The 19,550-nt window shown below is 39.9% G+C and overlaps 1 protein-coding gene and 1 long non-coding RNA gene across 3 annotated transcripts in view; one reads left to right on the plus strand and one right to left on the minus strand.

The window, feature by feature from the left end:
• Nucleotides 1-19,550, plus strand: part of herc3 (HECT and RLD domain containing E3 ubiquitin protein ligase 3) — a 49,891-nt gene that overhangs the window by 12,380 nt on the left and 17,961 nt on the right. The window contains exons 6-15 of the mRNA XM_051946191.1: nucleotides 1,429-1,520; nucleotides 1,829-1,959; nucleotides 4,065-4,216; nucleotides 4,917-4,990; nucleotides 6,080-6,204; nucleotides 6,347-6,406; nucleotides 13,904-14,015; nucleotides 16,301-16,490; nucleotides 18,394-18,557; nucleotides 18,729-18,842. Coding sequence (XP_051802151.1) covers nucleotides 1,429-1,520; nucleotides 1,829-1,959; nucleotides 4,065-4,216; nucleotides 4,917-4,990; nucleotides 6,080-6,204; nucleotides 6,347-6,406; nucleotides 13,904-14,015; nucleotides 16,301-16,490; nucleotides 18,394-18,557; nucleotides 18,729-18,842 — 1,214 coding nt within the window. The remainder of the gene's footprint in view (nucleotides 1-1,428; nucleotides 1,521-1,828; nucleotides 1,960-4,064; nucleotides 4,217-4,916; nucleotides 4,991-6,079; nucleotides 6,205-6,346; nucleotides 6,407-13,903; nucleotides 14,016-16,300; nucleotides 16,491-18,393; nucleotides 18,558-18,728; nucleotides 18,843-19,550) is intronic.
• Nucleotides 10,646-12,177, minus strand: LOC127533391 (uncharacterized). 2 transcript variants are annotated; one of them, XR_007941130.1, is made up of 3 exons: nucleotides 11,801-12,177; nucleotides 11,395-11,553; nucleotides 10,646-11,217 (listed from the first exon to the last, which is right to left on the minus strand). It is a non-coding gene; the product is annotated as an uncharacterized LOC127533391 (long non-coding RNA). The 2 variants fall into 2 exon arrangements; XR_007941131.1 differs by having other exon boundaries at nucleotides 11,794-12,177.

Genomic DNA, 19,550 nt, shown 5'->3' on the forward strand with positions numbered 1-19,550 from the left:
TCTCCTTCTTGGTCAAATAGTCCTTCCACAGCCTGGAGGTGTGTTTGGGGTCATTGTCCTGTTGAAAAATAAATGATGGTCCAGCTAAACACAAACTGGATGGGATGGCATGTCGCAGCAGGATGCTGTGGTAGTCATGCTGGTTCAGTGTTCCTTCAGTTTGGAATGAATCCCCAGCAGTGTCACCAGCAAAGCACCCCCACACCATCACACCTCCTCCTCCATGCTTCATGGTGGGAACCATGCATGTAGAGACCATTCATTCAGCTTTTCTGCATCTGGTGGAACCAAAGATCTGAAATTTGGACTCATCAGACCAAAGCACAGATTTCCACTGGTCTAATGTCCATTCTTTGTGTTCCTTGTCCCAAACAAATCTCTTCTGCTTGTTGCTTTTCCTTAGTAGTGCTTTCTTAGCAGCTGTTTGACCATAAAGGTCTGATTGGTCAGTCTCCTCTGAACAGTTGATGTAGAGATGTGTCTGCTGCTAGAACTCTGTGTGGCATTTATCTGGATTCTAATCTGAACTGCTGTTAACTTTCCATTTCTGAGGCTGGTGACTGGGATGAACGTCTCCTCAGCAGCAGGGGTGACTCTTGGTCTTTCTTTCCTGGGGCGGTCCTCATGTGAACCATTTTGGTCGTAGCACTTGTTGGTTTTTGCGACTGCACTTGAGGATACATTCAGAATTTTTGCAATTTTCTGGACTGACTGATCTTCAGTTCTTAAAGTAATGATGGACTGTGGTTTCTCTTTATTTAGCTGATTGGTTCTTGCCATAATATGGATTCTAACATTTGTCAGATAGGGCTGTCAGCTGTGTACCAACGTGACTTCTGCACAACACAACTGATGGTCCCAACCCTGTTAAGAAGGCAAGAAGTTCCACAAATGAATCTTGACAAGGCACAGTATGTTTACTACATAATTCCATGTGTTCTTTTATAGTTCTGATGCCTTCAGTGAGAATCTACAGTGTAAAAAGTCATGAAAATGAAATAAAAAACATTAAATGAGAAGCTGTGTCCAAGCTTTTCACTGGTCGTGTACATGTCTTTATAGCATTGAAACTGAGCAGAGAAATGTGTGGTTTGCAGAAGTACAATGTGGCAAATGCAGAAGAAAGAAACTGGTGTCCGAATACTGACTGGAATGTATGAGGAAGTCTCTGTGGTACAAAAGTATCGTGCTTGCCCGATGTTCTGCCTGCTTTGTTGTAGAACAGGACGACACGGTTTGTCATTTAAGGTTAAAGTCCTCTGTGGAAACATTTGGTGCTGTTTGGTGTTCTGTTCTAAGTTTTTACTTGGCACAATTAGAAGATTCCTATTAAAGAGTAAACTTATCGTTGGATTGCCACTTTCATGCTGAATTCACAAACAGAAGTAGAACAGTGTGAACTTGTTTGCTTGCTGTTTCCTTGCTCAGATCGTGCCGTCCCATGCCACATCAAATTTTTGAGATCTCAAAAAGTTGTTTACATCAGCTGCGGAGACGAACATACAGCAGCACTCACAAAGGTATGAACAGTGCTGCAGTCCTCACACAACATGTTCAACAGCTCAGTTTGTTTAGTTGGTGCCCAGTAAGCCATCAGATAATGATGTATTGTATTACTCTATACGCTGTTATTGCACAAAGAAAAAAAAGAAATGTTCTTCCAGCCACACAGCCTAACCCTGTCTCATTTTAATCCACCAAATAATGCGTGCTTTAGGTGTGGTCCATGACAAGACTGTATTATTTTGACTTACTGCAAAGCTATGCTAAGAATTTCTGTCTTGAATAACAACAAAAGCGTCAGCAATGTGGTGTCTCTCTCTGGCAGGATGGCGGCTTGTTTACATTTGGTGACGGCTCATGGGGTCAGCTGGGTCACGGCTCCACCAATAATGAACTTTTACCGAGACGAGTACTGGAGCTCATGGGTACTGAGGTGTCCCAGATCGCCTGTGGCAGGTACTGTCTGTTCCAAAAATACGTCTGGACAGTCTGTTCCTAAAACTATGAAACGGTCTTGCAGTGAACTCTATGTTTGTGAGTTTAATCTTTGTTGTGACTGTCAGAACGCTGCTGATTTAGCTCTAGGAGGTCGTAGTTAGTGATGCTGCTGTGTGTCGGAACATAGCAACAAAAATACTATAGTTTTAGTGCGTTGTCCACACACCCATTTACTTGTTGAGAGACTGGAAACACCTCTCATAAATGAAATAAAATTGAACGATTCCAAGGTGCCTTAAAGCTCAAAGGTGGATCCAACACACTTTTTTTGTCAAATACAGTGATAATCTCCTCATGCTTTACTTGCTGTCCGTTGTGTGCACTGAAAAAAAGAAAAGAAAGACTATTTAATCGGTGGACACCACACATTTTATTACATCACACATATTATAACCGTTTTCTTTACTAAATAGAGGTTTATGATCACTATTATTGCTGCTAGAGCTACTGCAGAGGTGTAAGCATTATTTTTTTTGCAAGAGAGAGTACTTGTATATCAGAAACATGCTGAAAGTAGCTTAAACCCATAGATGCAGAAGTGGGTCAAAAAAGACCCTGTGATGTTGTCTTGCAACATCTTTGTAATGAAAACTATTCATTTCATATTTCAGCTTTTCCTCAGAAAAATCTGTTTTTGATATTATTCCATTTCAATATTTTTTTTTACCTTTTATGCTTTTAATGAAATTGTAGTATTTGTATTACAACCCCAAGCTCTTTATCACTGGTAATATAATACAAGGGGTGATGAAGTGCACAAACTTGGAAGGATGCAGAGCAGCAACAGCTGGAGGAAGAGTATAAAAATGTCCACAAAATGGATGTTGACATTATTCTATTGCTGTTCTGTGTAATATTCTTCTTTTTAATTACCAAAATGTTCAAAATCTGTTATACAGTGAAAAATAGACACATTTCAAAAATGAAATCATTCTTGTGTGGACAAAAATACAACATAAACAATAATACATATGATTATTCTTAACCAGAATTACAAAAATGACATAAAACACACTGATTCTTATACAGGTAATTTGACCCACTTATGAATGAGTGTAGGGTCCAATCACTCTTGCATCTAAGGGTTCAATGGGGTTTTTGAAGGGAAACAACAGTGTACTGTATACTGTACAATGCAATTCAACAGCAAAATACTGATCTTCTCACATGTTTTGAATAATTGCTCCAATCCACAAACTCTATAAATTACAACAGTAATAAGAATAAAATAAAATAAAATAATACATGCAAAGCAAAAATATGAAGGAAAAACTCTAATTAGTGCCTGTAGGACAGTGTGTGTGCAGCACACAGTATTTGTTTACCAGTTTTACCTCTTGGATGTCTGAAAAAATCTGATATATGGTCACTGAAAACTAAAACCTGCACTCATGGCTTCAGCAAAGAGAGAGGTGGTGATACCGTCTTTGTAGAATAGAATAGAACACAATAGAACAGCTTTATTGTCATCATTCATGAGGGCATGATGAAAATATAAGTAGCTGCCACTGGACGGTGCATTGACAGTTAAAGTAACAAAAATACATAAAATCAAATGTACATACAAACAAGACTATATTAAGAATTACAACATATGCATAAAAGGCAAGCTATATACAGTACAGTGTGGGAGGTAAACAATGTTTGACGTTTTCTAATGTTGGGGTCACTTAAGGAAAAATCATTGAATTTGAATTTAGACCTGCTGTTAAACGTAGTGGCTGTGCCATTTTTGACCCTAAAACAACACGAGGGTTAAAAGTTAAGATAGCAGGCCTGTCCTGCAACGTTTCCGGTTAGAATGCAGCTGACTCCCTTTGTTGCCCCTGTCTTTTTGACTCATGGCGTAAGATTTTAATGAATACTAATTAATAATGACATTAAAAGTAATAAGAATGAAAATATATTCAACACTTTGACTGACAAAGCAAATTAACAAATCAAAATTGGAAGACCACAAAGTTACTGAATTCAGTTAGATTGTAAATGTGTAGCTGATGAACTAGTAAAGCAGTTTGTTAATACACCCCTGCATTATAAATCTTGCTTTTTCCTTTTACCAGGCACCACACGTTGGCGTTCGCGCCTTCCTCTGGCGTGGTGTATGCGTTTGGTTGTAACAGCCATGGCCAGCTGGGCACAGGAATACTGGGGGATGCCAGAAGCCCGTTTCCTGTCAAGACCAGTTTCATGACAGGAAATTTCCACAGAAGAGGTAAACAGGAGACTAGTTGATAGACTGTATAAGATGGTAGCTAAATGGCCTTTTAAAGATGCCTGACTGCTATTTTCCATGTTAGCATTTGTGCTTTTCAAGACAGGGCAGTGGAGATGCAGGCAGTAAATGTGGAGAGAAATGCTTCAAAGGGAATTAAGCTGTGGTTATGTATAATTACTAGGCCACCGAGGGACACTCTTTCCTGTTTCCTAGAATGCAGAAGTGATCGTTCAGAGATTTTGTTTCAACTTTATGTCATGCCTGTTCTTTGAAATATCTTCCCTGTGGCAATTCTGCTGTGTGTGGTTTATAAATATGACTGCAGACTGTTGGCAAAACAGCCGGCGATAAGATCCAGGAGGATAATTACTGCTTACTTATTTGCACAGCAGTTTCTTGTATTGGATTTACCAGGAATCAGCTTGTGATGCGACTGTATTCGCTCATAATACAATCTAGTGGGTGTGAGTCATAGGAGAATATTCTTTTTGTCAGAGGATGACTGTGAAACATGTTTAGAGTGTTTATTATAAGAAGATAAGCTTTTAAGGGCACCGTATGTTGTTAACCTTCATTATTCTGTATCATCTGCATACTCTGATGTCAGGCATCATTTTATACAACTGCAGTTTAAAATTATTTATTTATGCTTTTTTCCAAAAGTTCAATTTCTCTTTATTTTTCCTCTTTTTATTAGAATCCAAACAGTATACAGTGACCAAAACCATATGTGGAGGAGACCATAGTTTCTTATTGTACTCCAATGAGCAGGTATGTCTTTTCTTTTCCCACTGTCACTTGATGCCTTAATTGTTTTATATCACTTTATCTCAAATCTGTCTTCACATGTCATGACAACCCTTCATTGTTTACTGTCATCTTGTTTTTGCAGTCACATAGTTAACAGAATAGCGCTTCTGTTATTAAATGTGGAGCAATGTGGCACACGGGGGAAATTAAGCGTCTAAACAAGTCCAAATACCAAAAATGTGTACCTACTCCAAGCACAGTTGCGAATAGCGCTTGGTATGCGTGTTACAGCATCAAAAGAGGAAGTGCTTTGCAACAGAAATAACCGTCCTGGTGGAACATCTGTGGTTTATTGTACATATACAGTATGGTACAGGGGTTTTTAATTAAAACTCAAAGCCATGGGAAGCCCACATGTATTTAGTTGGTGATGCTGTTAACTCTGACTGAGGTTTTAGTTTTTGTCGACTCACACAAAGAAAGTCTGACTGTTAAACTGCCTTCATAGTTCAGCCTCTGATCTGCTAAATGCTGTAAACACTAGAAAAGCTGCGCTGGCTAAAATAAAAGCCTCCTGTAATATTTAAAATCCCCTTATTATTTACTGATTGTAGGTCAGGGTCCGTATTGGATGACGTCTAGGTCCGGACCAGTTATTGACCTGGGTTCTAGTATGCTGTGGATTAAACGAAGCCTCCATTCAGAAAATTTTGCTTCGAGGTATTTTAGTAAACAAATTACTTGAATAACTTGAGCAATTGTTTCAGCTGCAGCCCTACATCAAATAGTTAAGACTAAGTTAATCAGCTTCAGTGTTTCGCCACAGGGGGGCGCTGCAGTCTAAGCTTCTATTAGTTCATGTTTATACACAAACTATACTGTAAGAGGAGCATTTGTCTGAGGCAAATTTCAAACAAATTGTCAGGAATGTACACTGATAAATATGTAAAGCACACACACACTCCAGCTAAATATTTAGGCCATTTATTTTATCTCCTTTGAAGAAATAGACACAATCCAGACTGAACTGCGCCACACACAGCGAGTGCAGACAGTCCTCCATGTTTTCACAGTGCTGTTATGTTCTTCTGTTTGTGTTCCTCTCTACAGAGTTCTGTCGCCCCGGAAGATTTCAGGGTGATTAATATCAACAAAAGCCTCTCCCCAATCAATTATGAAAGGTTAAATTCATGGAGGTTAAAACTGATGTACAGCCCGGACTCCAGCATCACAACGTAAGTCAGCAATAAAAGAGGCTTTGAATTTAATTTTTCCAATTTTTAAATGCTTTACATAAGAATCTAACTTCAGTAGTGTCCCTGCACTTGGTCAGTGGACATTTTTCATTGTAGTGTGATTCTCTGTTTGTGTTCACAGCGACATCGTAATTCAGCTCTCCTCAACGGCTTGTTGGAATGCCAGCTTCTTGGACCAAAGGTACACAAACTCCGTCTGTGACAAAACACTTGTATAAAGTTACACAGACAGTGTGGTCAACCGTTGTTTCACTTTACGGTACGTTCACGTGTATTAATGTGAAGGTTTCAGTGGTAAAAATGAACTTTAGTGGGGGCTGGACCCCTAGGTTGGACAAAAGGGTAGCTCCACCTCGACCTGCTCGATTAATCTATATTAACAGGATGTTATTTATCCTTTTCAATATGTTTTGCAGCTCATATTTTTGTACTAAGACTGTTGGAATTTTACTTGTAATAGAATATTTTGTTTTTATTTACGTCAAGGATCTGGGTCCTTCTCTCCCTGCTGAACGGGTTTAAAATGTCAGTACAGAAACATAAGTGTCCAGAGATGAACTGAACTTTAAAACTTCAGAGGATTTCAAGATTCAGGAATTTTTATTTGTCACATGCTCATACAGTATGTGCAAAATTACAACCTTTGAAAAACTGTAGAAAATTAGAGAAACAAAATAATGGAGTGGATTTTAAATTCTGATAAAATTCCAAGGAAAAAAAAGAGCATAATGCTGACTATAAGTAAGAGTTTAATGAATAAAGAGGTGATAACATGCCTTCTGTGACAGCTCAGTGCTGGTTGTGCAAGATTTTATTCAGATGAACACAATGGACCTTGTGTACATACCTGTCCATGGCACTGTAGGTGATTAAACACTTTTTGTGTTGAAGGGAGAATGAAGGCTTCTGTTCAGTCTACATGCTGATGTGGAGGACAAATGCTGGCTATAACCAGATATTACTCTTTGCTGTGCCTCACTGGCTTCATTGCTATTATCAGAATAACTTTTTCACTGTGTTTACTGCTTCAGAAATATATATATATTTTTAAGACAATTGTAGAACATATAAAAAGGTTTGTGTAATCTTGGAGTGGTGTGAATGCGCCTGCTCTGTGTTTCTGCTGTGTTCTACCAAAAATAGCACAGTGCACACTCAGGGTTTTTATTTGGACTTGGTTCAGGCAGGTGACAGATGGTACAAACTGCAGTCATGCTTGACAACAAATTTATGGTGTGCTGCTGGATTGCTACTCTGAAACTCTCCTCGTGCTGCGTCACCACAGCATTATACCGGTGCATGGAAGGAAACCTGTTATTGGAGCTGAGAAAAAATAAGTTGTCCAAACTGATCTTGAGGAATTAGTACAGTTTTATCATAGAGTAACTGGCTTGTCATTTAAGCATATACAATCAAATGAATTGAAAAGAGATCCATTTTCTGTGATGATGAGGATCTGTCGTGTAGCACTACATGTTGGTATCCCTTCTTGTATACATGAGACACCTACTAAGAATCTGTGGGATGGTCAAGTGAGTGAGATCCTCTGGGTTATCAAGTGGGCGCCTTCTTTCCTTGGTGTTTTGCTGACTGGCCCACGATGCCTCCAGAGGGTTCAGCAGTGACTTCCAGCATCCCAGGTTCACCCCCTACATGCCATCTACTCACTTGAAGACCCAGGTGGAGTCTGTTCTCTTCATCCACAGCCACTGACCCTTTTATGCAGCTGGAGATGTCCTTGATCACTTACCAGTGGGCCTTCCCATGTACTCCCATCTCCTGGAGAAGCCTTGATATTGAGATGGCTACAAACCTTCTGCGGTCTACTTTGACTGCTCGGACCCTCACCTTCCTCCAAGCTCCATATGCCTCAGCTTTTTGCGCTCATAGGCCTCCTCTACTGAGATCTCCCAGGCACTGTGAGCTCGATGATGTAAACGTTCCTAAGAGAAGCTCACCATAGCACCAGGTCTGGTCGCAGATTGGTGGATATGATCTCAGGTGGGAAGCAGAGCTTTTGGTTGAAGCCTACCAGCATCTTCCAGTCGAAAGCCCCTCTCAGCTGCCTATGATCTGGTCTTGAGGTGATGAGACAGGCTCAACCCTCACCCTCCCAGACAAATGATGTTTCTTGCCAGCGATACGATGTGGGTGGAAGGACGTTGACACTCATCCGCCGCATGTCCAGCGCTAGTGCCAGGCACTTTGATAATGTTGTGAAAGCACGTAATCATGATTCTACAAGATTCCCATGAACTGATTCATCTGTGACATTCCACTGCGTGTCTCATACTCCCACTTTTCTCTCTGGGAAAGATGCTATCTGTGTGGTTCGTGAGATCTGTGCAATTCCATCAACCCGTGTGTAGGCGTCACAACTTTTTAGGCCACAGTCATCAGCAGATACTTATCTAGTCCTGGGAATGAGCTGCAGAGGTCATCAGGTTGGGACACAGATCTCAGCAGGCGCATGAAGTCCTTAATGCAGGAATTATTGAAAGTATTGACCAGAGCAGTACATCTGAAAGACAAGACGGAAGAAATGAGTGTGATTGATTTGATCACTGTTCAATTGTTCAGGACTGATATGAAAGAAAAATGACAGCCATGTCTATCCAGCTTGTCAAATGTGGGGATTTGCTATTTTTTAGTTTTACCTTTTAGAAAATTCACAGTTTCCCTGCAGTCAGTTGCATCAGTCGCCATGACGATGACTGACAATGATGATGTATTAAGCCACTTTATAACCACGTTTATCTGGGAACAGGATCTCTGTAAATAATCTCCAGCTATAGTGTGCATGCAGCAATTTTTAATCAACATTTAAAACCTTCAGCAACAGAAATTATTTTCTCACTGTATTCTACAGACAAATCATTATGTGAAAACAATTATTTTCATTATTTGATTAATTATTATTGAAAACAACTGTTAGTTGCAGCGTAGTCTAGACCAGTGGTTCTCAACCCTGTTCCTCAGGACCCCATGTCCTGCATGTTTTAGATGCTTCCCTGCTCCAACACACCTGATTCAAATGATCAGCTCGTCAGCAAGCCTCTGCAGAAGCCTGATGACGAGCTGATCATTTGAGTCAGGTGTGTTGGAAGAGGGAAACATCTAAAACATGCAGGACATGGGGTCCTGAGGAACAGGGTTGAGAACCACTGGTCCAGACTACGCTGACATTTAATGTAGTCTGTGTTTGTATTTTCCTTTGAGAGGGACAGCTTTGGGATTTGTTTGCAGCAAGTACAGCCCTTTTCATTGTATTAGTGTCACGTTTGGGACTCAGAGCTGCTCATATGGTTGTTTAGGCTCAGAGAGTTCTCATCTTTTAGTGGGTCTGACTCAGGGCTGCACAGCGGCTCGGTGGTTAGCACTGTCGCCTTGCAGTGATAGGCTGTATTGGCTAAACGAGATTGTGTTGGTTCGTTCCACTCACGTGGATCTACATGAACTCTGCTTTATAAGATATATCTATTGCTAATTAGTACCCCAAAAAAGTTTCTACTCACCGTTTCCAGTCATTTTTTTAAATAATTGGCGTTTTTGTGTCGGCCTTTTTTTACTGTGGCGTAGTGATATTTACACGGGCGGACTAGGATTTGCAGTGCGTGCAGCGGTTTTTGGTCACGTGGACCAATAGGAGCCGAGTCTTGTTGCTGTGGTATCAGATAAACATCCAACATGGCGTCGACTGTATCAAGCAGAGATACCAGCGAATATGACGAAAAGAAAAGAAAGACAAGGAAACTGCCTTCAAAAGTTACTAAAAAAGGATCGAAACGATGCTATATGCATCGAGGCTGTATTGGGACCATGGAAAAAGTGCCTAGAAAGTGAATTTCGCTCCACTACGCTGGATCTACGTGTTCAATGCATTTTTTCATAGACAATACCCTTCTAGACTCTGGGTTAAAAGTTCTACTCAGAATATTTGTCCGAACTTTGTCACCAGCCAGAAATGTATCTTTATGAGAATACCCAAAAAATGAAAATCTGGTGCTGCTGTTTTTGCTTGTTTTAAGTGCTATGTTTATTCTGGCAACACAAAATCTTTATCAAATGTCATAAACACATCTACCAAACATTTGAAACAAGTATCGGTGCCTTAGTGTACACATAGGTGAATTCAGAGTGAGAAATATAGCTAATATATTGAAGGAAATGCTTCAACTTAAGTGATTTGCACCCAGCACAATGAAATATATAGTAAATTTAGCTAAAAGCTTATGTGTCATATATTAAAAATATCACAACCTACTGTGTAATGAAAGATATAAAATAAAAAATGCACACCATGGCCATAAATGGCTGAAAATCAACCGAATTGCTACCACGCCCTCCTAAATCGGAATAATGGCAAAAATGGAATAAGACAAAAAAAATAAATGCACCAAAGGTCAGACTCATTCACAAGTATGGTATAAAACATTTATTCAAATACGGCAGTCTCTCTGAATATGAAAATATAGATTAATATACATACAAATATAGAAAAAAAATAAAGAAAGACAAAGAAAAACTGTACATGGTGACATGGTGTGTATATTACTCATCAATATCACTTTCATCAAAGTCATCATCCCATACAGCTCTGTTGTCTGTTTCTTTTGAAACATTCTCGCATGCTTGGCACCGACATAAATCTGTACAAGACAGTCTTGCAGACATACAAGAACATCTTTCAATTTCACATTTGGTTGTCTTGCAACTGCAGTGGACTATCTGCAAAACACTATCAGGGGCAGGATTTTTAGTCATCCAGATGTTGTGCTAGCCATGTGTTCTCTGTCACTTTCAGTTTGGCTTTCAGCTTGGCTTACCTCAGTGGACTCAGTAGATGTACCTGACTGTGGAGGTATCTTTTTTAATAGTCTATCAGCTGACAGTGTCTCAACAAAAACAAGTTCACTGGTGTTTCTCTTGGCAGGGCAGTGGAAAATGAGCTGCGGGAAGTCACACGTCAGCCGCCTCTTCAGTAGATCCTGCCTGAAACACAAAAAATATGGGGAAAGATGAGTATGTGTGTGCACATGCACGTGTGTGTTTACATAAACATACGCGCATACCCTTTTTTGTGAGAATAAGTCAATAGCAATTAACCTTGTAGTATTTACTTTTTTTGTTTACAAGAACCATGAGAGAGACACATGATATTTCTGTTACCTGTATTCTGAAGCATGAAGACCCTCTTGATTCTTCACTATGTCCATGAATGTCTTTCGTAGCTTGTCTATTCGCAGCACTTCCTGGTCAACTATAATCCTTTGACGGATGACAGTCTCACAGAAGAAATTGTAGCTGTCAGTGAAGGGTGTTTCAGTTCTGAAAAACACACGCACACACACACAAACCATGTGTAAACTGTTGCAGCCATGTCATATTTACATAATCATCCAGTCAAGATTATCTAAGCTTGTCTATTCCGCCAATTTTTCCTGAATAAAATTAACAAATAGGTTTTCGGAACTACAGTTAAACAAATTAAAGACTATGTTGTTTGTCAATGCCTCATTTTGAAATGTACAATGTGTAATAAAATGTTAATGCATTGTAATAACTCACGCTTCACCTGGTGTTGCAGTATTTGTTTCCATAGGCCTTGACAAAAACTTTGTGTACTGTGTGTAACTGGTCCTGTGGTACTGCACCTACAGGGCCGCACAGTCTTTTTCTTTAATGTGCAAAAGCACGCTGGTGTCCTCCTTCAGCTCAGCAGCCTTCTGCAACCGGCGTTTAAAAAAATATATAGAGAAAGCCACTGTAAGCGTCCCACCGTTTCTGTGTAAAGTCCTGCACGTCTTCGCCCTGGACATCTGTGAGATGCATATAGCATCGTTTCGATCCTTTTTTAGTAACTTTTGAAGGCAGTTTCCTTGTCTTTCTTTTCTTTTCGTCATATTCGGTGGTATCTCTGCTAGATACAGTCGACACCATGTTGGATGTTTATCTGATACCACAGCAACAAGACTCGGCTCCTATTGGTCCACGTGACCAAAAACCGCTGCACGCACTGCAAATCCTAGTCCGCCCGTGTAAATATCACTACGCCACAGTAAAAAAAGGCCGACGCAAAAACGCTAATTATTAAAAAATGACTGGAAATGGTGAGTAGAAACTTTTTTGGGGTACTAATTAGCAATAGATATATCTTATAAAGCAGAGTTCATGTAGATCCACGTGAGTGGAACGAAATTCACTTTCTAGGCACTTTTTCCATGGTCCCAATGCAGCCTATGAGAAGATCCCTGGTTCATGTCCCAGCCTTCACAAGATCTTTCTACATGGAGTTTGCATGTTCTCCCTCTGCATGTGTGGGTTTTCACTGGGTACTCTGGCTTCCTCCCACAGTCCAAAAACATGTGCAGGTTAATTGGTAACTCTAAATTATCTGTAGGTGTGTGTGATTGTTTGTATGTAGCTCTGTGATAGTGTCCCATGTCTTCATCCTAAGTCAGCTGGGATAGACTACAGCCCCCTGCGACCCCAGTGAGGACTGAGCCATGTAGATAATGGATGGTCGGTCTGACTCACAGTTCACTAGTTCTGCAGGGCGACTTTACTGTCTACATCAGAGTTTTCTGTTTGGCAAACAATCTCCTCGGGATAAGGTCCGATATGTTTGTGTTATGACTAAATAAAACCCGTGATATACGAATGTGAAGGTTGTAAATACCGTAATTTCCAGACTATAAGCCGCTACTTTTTTCTCACGCTTTGGACCCTGCGGCTTATAAAACGATGCGGCTAATGTACAGATTTTTACGTGCGAGCTTCATGCCATCATTAAATTTAGCCTCGTCACATCAGACCAATAAAATTACCAAACAGGTCACAGTGGACCATTGACACTGTTCAAATTAAATCAAACACTCACTAAATTCTTCAGATCAATCATTCTGTGCTTCATACACACACCCTCATCATGGAAAACACGAAGAAATGCGTATGATGCAGCTGTTGCAGGCCAAGCCTGCTCTCCTTTAACCTCGGCAGGTTAAGGTGTGTGTGTGAGAGAGTGTGTGTGTGTGATGTAAGGAGGAGCACTGCAGCTGTGTGTGTGTGTTGCAGACACGAGTGTGGAAACAGGCAGAGCGAAATGCACCACTATGATATACAATACAATAAAAAACTTAAAGATAAGTTTTAGCTCTAGTGCGCTAAGCTAAGCGCGTTGGAGTTGGCAGTGTGCATGGACTGACTCAATGTGTTTCACTGCCGTGTTGCAGGCACTGTTCGGAAAGAAAGTATATTTAATTACAAGTTAAATAAAATGTTTCAGTGTAAATATCTCATGTTACAATGTGGACACCTGCGGCTTATAGTCAGGTGTGGCTTATATATGTACAAAACTTTTTCTTTTTAAATTTAGTGGGTGCGGCTTATATTCAGGTACGCTGAATAGTCCGGAAATTACGGTAGATGCTGTGTCTCATGTTGAGGGTTTTGTTGCCTTTGCTGTGGGTGTGTTTATGGTGTTAACATCTGCTCAGGGATTGATTTAAATACGTTTGGCCTGTGTGTAGACCTAACCTTCGCTCATGTTGAGATTTATGTTTAATCCAAAGCAACGTGTATTTTTACATCAAGGCTTTACAATTAAGCTCCCAAATCTGAACCCTGACCTATTTTTATCCTTAATGAGCACTGAGCTGTATTTTCTGTGTTTCCTCAGTGATGATAACCACTTCAAAACCAACCCAAAGATCCCAGGCATTGATCTCAACTCTGTCAGAATGCTGTTTGAGACTCTGAACAAACCGGCCTTCTCTGGACTTCTGGAGCAGGTACTGTCTGACTGAGTTCTCTTAAATATATGTGTATGAACATTTTTGTCTCCTTTTTGGATTTCCTAGCATCATTTCCTGTGTTTCAACAACATCGATGTGTAGAACTAGTACTGTTGTCCCATTTTCTTTATCTGAACAGAGGCATAAATGCAGAAAATCCCCCACTGAGCTGCCACGTGCACTACTTTTAAAATAAAGCTAGCTTTTAAAAAAAAAACACCTCAATTTTCTTTGCGCAAATAGCAATAATGAAACTTTATGAGCACGAAAACACACACTTATTGGTTTTGTTTCGTGCTTGGGATCATGCTCCACTCAGTCAGATCATTTAAGGATGACGATGTTAAAGCTGCACCGAGGGTGTCAAACATGCGGCCCATGGACCAAAACCGGCCCTTCAGAGGGTCCAATCCGGCCCGCGGGACAACATTGTAAAATGTAAAAATCACAGAGAAGACATTAAGTGCAAATTGTTGTAGAAGCATGAATTTAAAAATCATTTCTAGACCATGATAAATTGTTTTGATCATGAAGTAAAATGTGATATTGTTCTTTTGTTGTTTTGTGTCTCATTTTTGTAATATTTTGTCTTGTTTTTGTTGTTTTTTTGTCTTTTTTTCTGACTTTTGTCGTCTGTCTTTTGTGTTTGTCATTTTGTGTTTCCTTTTTGTCTCACTTGTGTTTTTTGCGTTATTTTTGTCATTTTGTGTTTCGCTTTTTTGTTGTTTTGTGCATCGTTTTTGGTGTTTTGTGAGGGTTTTTTTGCCTCGCGTGTGTTTTTGTTGTTTTGTTTCTCGCATTTTTGTCTCATTTGTGTCACTTATGTAGTTTTTTGTCTTGTTTTTGTCATTTGTCCATTTTTTGTCCCTTTATAGCATTTTGTCTTTTTAGTTTTATTTCATGGCATTTGTCTGTTTTTTTTATTTGCTATTTTGTTTTTTGCTTTTGTCGTTTTGTGTAAAGTAAAATACTATGTCATTCAGTTCCAGATACCTGTCACTAAATGTTTTGTGCCTTTATAGACTCCCTGTGATCTGTAAGAGCTGTAATGTTTAAATGATAAACTGAAGCATGATGTTGTTGAAATTGAATTTATTTTTCTTTAAAACAATTCAGGTGGTTCATAATGTTTTGTAAATAGGTAATTCCTTAAATGTGAAATTTTTTTGCACTAAACCAAAGGAAAAATTCAGAGTTGTGGGTATTTATACGTTATTGTGCTCTGAATTTACTGGTCCGGCCCACTTGAGGTCAAATTGGGCTGAATGTGGCCCATGAACTAAAATGAGTTGGACACCCCTGAACTGCACAAATCAGAATTATTATATTAACAGTGGGTGAATCTCTGCGGAACATTGGAGCGTGTTTCAGCTCATCGTTTTTTCATCTTGCGTCTTCTCTGTTTGGGTTTAATCTCACTGCTCACGTGAGCCTTGCCGAAGTTGTTGAGAATTGTGAAGCATTTAGTGGCCAAAGTGGCAGAAATGTGTCTCAGGAGATGATGGAGGGCAAAACGAGGCTAGGAGGAAACCAAATATTGGACGTAATTCCTCATATATGCTTACTGGCCCCAAAATGAAGTAAGAAAATCTTGGGAAATTAGGGGAAGTTTTATAATATGATAGCCAATTTTTGGGTGCTGTTTAGCTATAACTCCATTGCCTTGGCATAAGGAATCGTTATCCACTTTGAAATGTTCTCATTTTCCATTCTATATTAATCTTGAAAGCCATTCGTGTCTATAATAAAAAAAAGTTTTAGTTTTCCTCTTAGAACCCACAAAACACTTCCCGTTTAGTGTTTTTGGGGTATGACACAGCATTTGCTTTGAAGCTATCGACTACAAGAAGCATCCATGTGGAAATCTGGTTTGTTTTGAAAGTACATCAAGTGCTGCCACAGACGTAGGACTGACTCACAACCTCTAACACTGGCTCCGTCATGTTAGGTTTGGGACTTGTACAACTAAACCCAACATGAAGTATAATCTGTGAGCACACTGAGGTCGCATTCCCAGCCACTAAAAGCCTCGCCTAAAATTTAGTGACTGATCATTTTTGCTCCTGCTGCCTGGTGGATCTGACCTGTTTTGAAATGGGAAATATTCCATAAATTTGTCTGGTTTACTTTGAACTTTCAAGCATGTAGCATAACAACACATTCAAATAGTTTTGTCTGTACAGCTATAAATACTGTTTCTTTCAGCTATAGTAATAAAAATGTAAAAAAAAACAACAACAACAAAAAAGCAGTCTGATATCTGTGTCCTCTCTCTTGTTTAGGCCACCAAGAGTTTTGAGAGTATGTTGATCCCTCAGCTGCCGCGCTCCCCTCCCGATGTCGAGGCCATGAGGATCTACCTCATCCTGTCTGAATATCCAGCGCTGCAGGACTCCAAGAACTACATCCGCCTCACTATACCCCTGGCAATGGCCATTCTCCGGCTCGATGCCAATCCCAGCAAAGTATTAGGTATCATATTTGCAAGATCATGCTATTCCAATATCCATGTCACCTGTGTTTGGTCAGATATCTCAGGAACAGATGAAAATCCTACAAAAAACAATGGAGCCTAAATGAAAAAAATTGTTTAAAAAAAAAAAAATCAAAAGTCTTCCTGCCAGAGATAAAGTTCAGCTGGCAGCTGGTCCGGGAGTTTCCCTGTGAGACACAAACAAAGGAAAGTTTTGCAACACACTAAGAATCTGTACTCTGGCTACTCTTGAGTCTTATTACTCTGCCAAGGAATGGTGGAGTTATGTAACGATCAGCTTTGATTTGTCCGTTTGTCTGTCTGTTTGCAACGTTACTCAAAAACGGACTTACGAATTTGGATGAAATTTTCAGGGAAGGTCAAAAATGACACAAAGATCAAGTGATTAGATTTTGGCAGTGATGCAGCTTAGTCTGGATCCATGGATTTGTTAAACATTTCTGTATCATTACGAGATAGCGACATGGCGTAACTGTAGCTATGACAACAATTGAACACTACGTCAGCTGCCTGCTGACCATCACATGATCGTGTTGCAGACTTATCCATCGGAAATGATACAAGGAACAGTTGATTAAATTGTGGGGGTGTTTCCAAGTCCCATCAATTCCCGCTGCCCGCTACATATTTAGGTCACATGATTCGTTATCCGTACATGATGTACACATGAATAACACACGCCTGTGCTCAGCGCAACATTATTTTGTTTGTGGGTACATCTGTATTAAATGGCCACATTCTATGTTGCCGTGATTTCTGCTACAAATTTTTTTCAAGATTTCAACCTTCGAAAATGATACGACTGAGCAGCCTTGGTGGAGCACTTTGCTCTCTGAGTGCTTTTTTGTTTGTTATTTTTAATTAGAGGCTAGAGGTTAACCTAATAAACAATGGTTTAAATAACTATTTTTGAAGTTGGTCAAGAGTAATTTTTCGATGCATTGTTGAGATACTTGGATGCTGTATTGGTATGCACATTGTATCACACAAGATTGAACAACACTCCCCAATAGCGTTGCTGGTGTTACTGAGTGCTTTGGAGGAAGGGGCTCAGTCACTGCCTGAAGTAAATGTTGGACATTTGAAAGATGAAGCAGGCAGGGTGTTACACCCAGCCTCAACATGAAATGCCATCCTTCACATGTCCCAAGCAGCCACACAACACGTTTTCTCCAAGACATTTATAATTAGTTTCCAATAAAATGTGATGTGATAACAAAAATTGTGGTTAACACAAAACCAAATCAGTGGTAATTTATAGATCAAATTCAGAGTGAGCCAAAAGCCAGCATACCAAACAAAACACACTATCCTCGGGATAGAAAATAAAAATGGTTAAAATAAACACTAAGTCTTTCATCCCTTTCTACTTAAACAAGAGAAAACACATTAAACCAAAAGCGGCAGCTCACTCCTTCCTTACATAGGAATGCTGTGCTTCAGCAGTGTGTGCTGGTTTGGATTCAGTGAAGGATGACTCGAAGGCGTTGTTATTTTTCCGCCTTATCTACTGGCTTTCGTCGGTAGCTTGACCAGTCCTGCGCTGACCCGATACTCTGGTGTTCAATCTTGTCGGCGATATGGCACAGCTCTGTTTGAATATTAGATCGATGCAAATCAAAAGAGGCATACACAGGAAAAACTAGGGGATTTCACTAACTGTTCTAAAACCTTAACGACTACTTCCATGACTACACAAACAGAATGGATCCTGGTTTTTCACATTTATTGATCTTGTACAGAAACCATATGCTAATAGCGCTCATACATTAATATGTTACGAAACAAACCAGAAATGAGTTACAACCACAGTGTAACTTCTAGTAAAATGTTAGCATGTTTGAGGTCACCGGTGTTAAACTCTCTGTTCTGTCCGTGCAGATAACTGGTGGTGTTTGGTGGACGGCAGCGTGTTCACCAGAATGGTCGACATGTACAAGAGCATCGTAGTGTTTATGCTAACAGGAGGCAAGACGGTGCTCGTACCTGTCTGGTATGAGAACTATTTTCTGGCCACGCTAAGGCTGCTGGAGAAACTCCACAAGGTATCCACAAATGCCACCTGCTGCACCTGTGAATACACGCTTAGCTGTGCATTGTTCCTCAGTTCAGTCTGAGGAGGAGGTCTGTCGGCCCTGACCAGATGGTTCTTGATGATCTGTAGCCTACCGTGACATTTCCTGGTGTTCAGACAGGTGTTTGTTCCTTGTTGCCAGGTAAACTTAAAGGCCAACCATGTGGAGTACAGCCGCTTTTATATCCCTGACATCACCAACCTCGTGGACATTCAGGAAGACTACCTCAAATGGTTTCTGAATAGAGCCGAGATTGTGAGTACTGACGTTCTCTGGCAGTGTTACACAAACATTTCATTTGGGATCTTCTGCACTGCTCCACGTGGACTTTTACATTGTGTACCAAGTTGTTATGCTGTTTTTGTTCATTTTTCCTAAATAGTCAATACAAATGACAGTCGTTACAATTTTTTTAAACCATCAACTACTACATTATAACCAGGGTTCTCTTAACAAAACTTCAGGTGATGGCAAAAGTATTTTTTTAAATATCTCAAAGTACAGTGTTCCAAATTATTATGCACACAAAATGGAAATCTGTTATATTTTCTGCATTAGGAGGTAGTTTTTCTCTTTCAATCAATAACATCTTTACAGGTCAATTTGCATGTTAACATCGGAGCCCTTCTTGGATATCACCTTCACAGCTCTGCTATTCATCAAACTTGTGAATCCATGTATAGTTTCTGCCTGGATTTCATTCGTTTATACCAGAATGGTCTCCCAGAGATGCTGTTTTCAGATATACTGCTGTCCAACTTCATAGATCTTCCTTATACAGATGCTGCACAGGTTCTCACTAAGATTGAGGTCAGTGGATGATGGTGATCACACCATGACTTTCTCTCCCTCTATGTCCATAGCGGACAAGAACTCAATGGTATTCTTTGCAGCATGCGATGGTGCATTGTCTTGCATGAAAATGATTTTACCCTGGAAGACAACGAGCAAGAAACAATCAGT

The sequence above is a fragment of the Acanthochromis polyacanthus genome, chromosome 3 (assembly GCF_021347895.1).
Source record: "Acanthochromis polyacanthus isolate Apoly-LR-REF ecotype Palm Island chromosome 3, KAUST_Apoly_ChrSc, whole genome shotgun sequence".
Taxonomy (NCBI): Eukaryota; Metazoa; Chordata; class Actinopteri; family Pomacentridae; genus Acanthochromis; species Acanthochromis polyacanthus.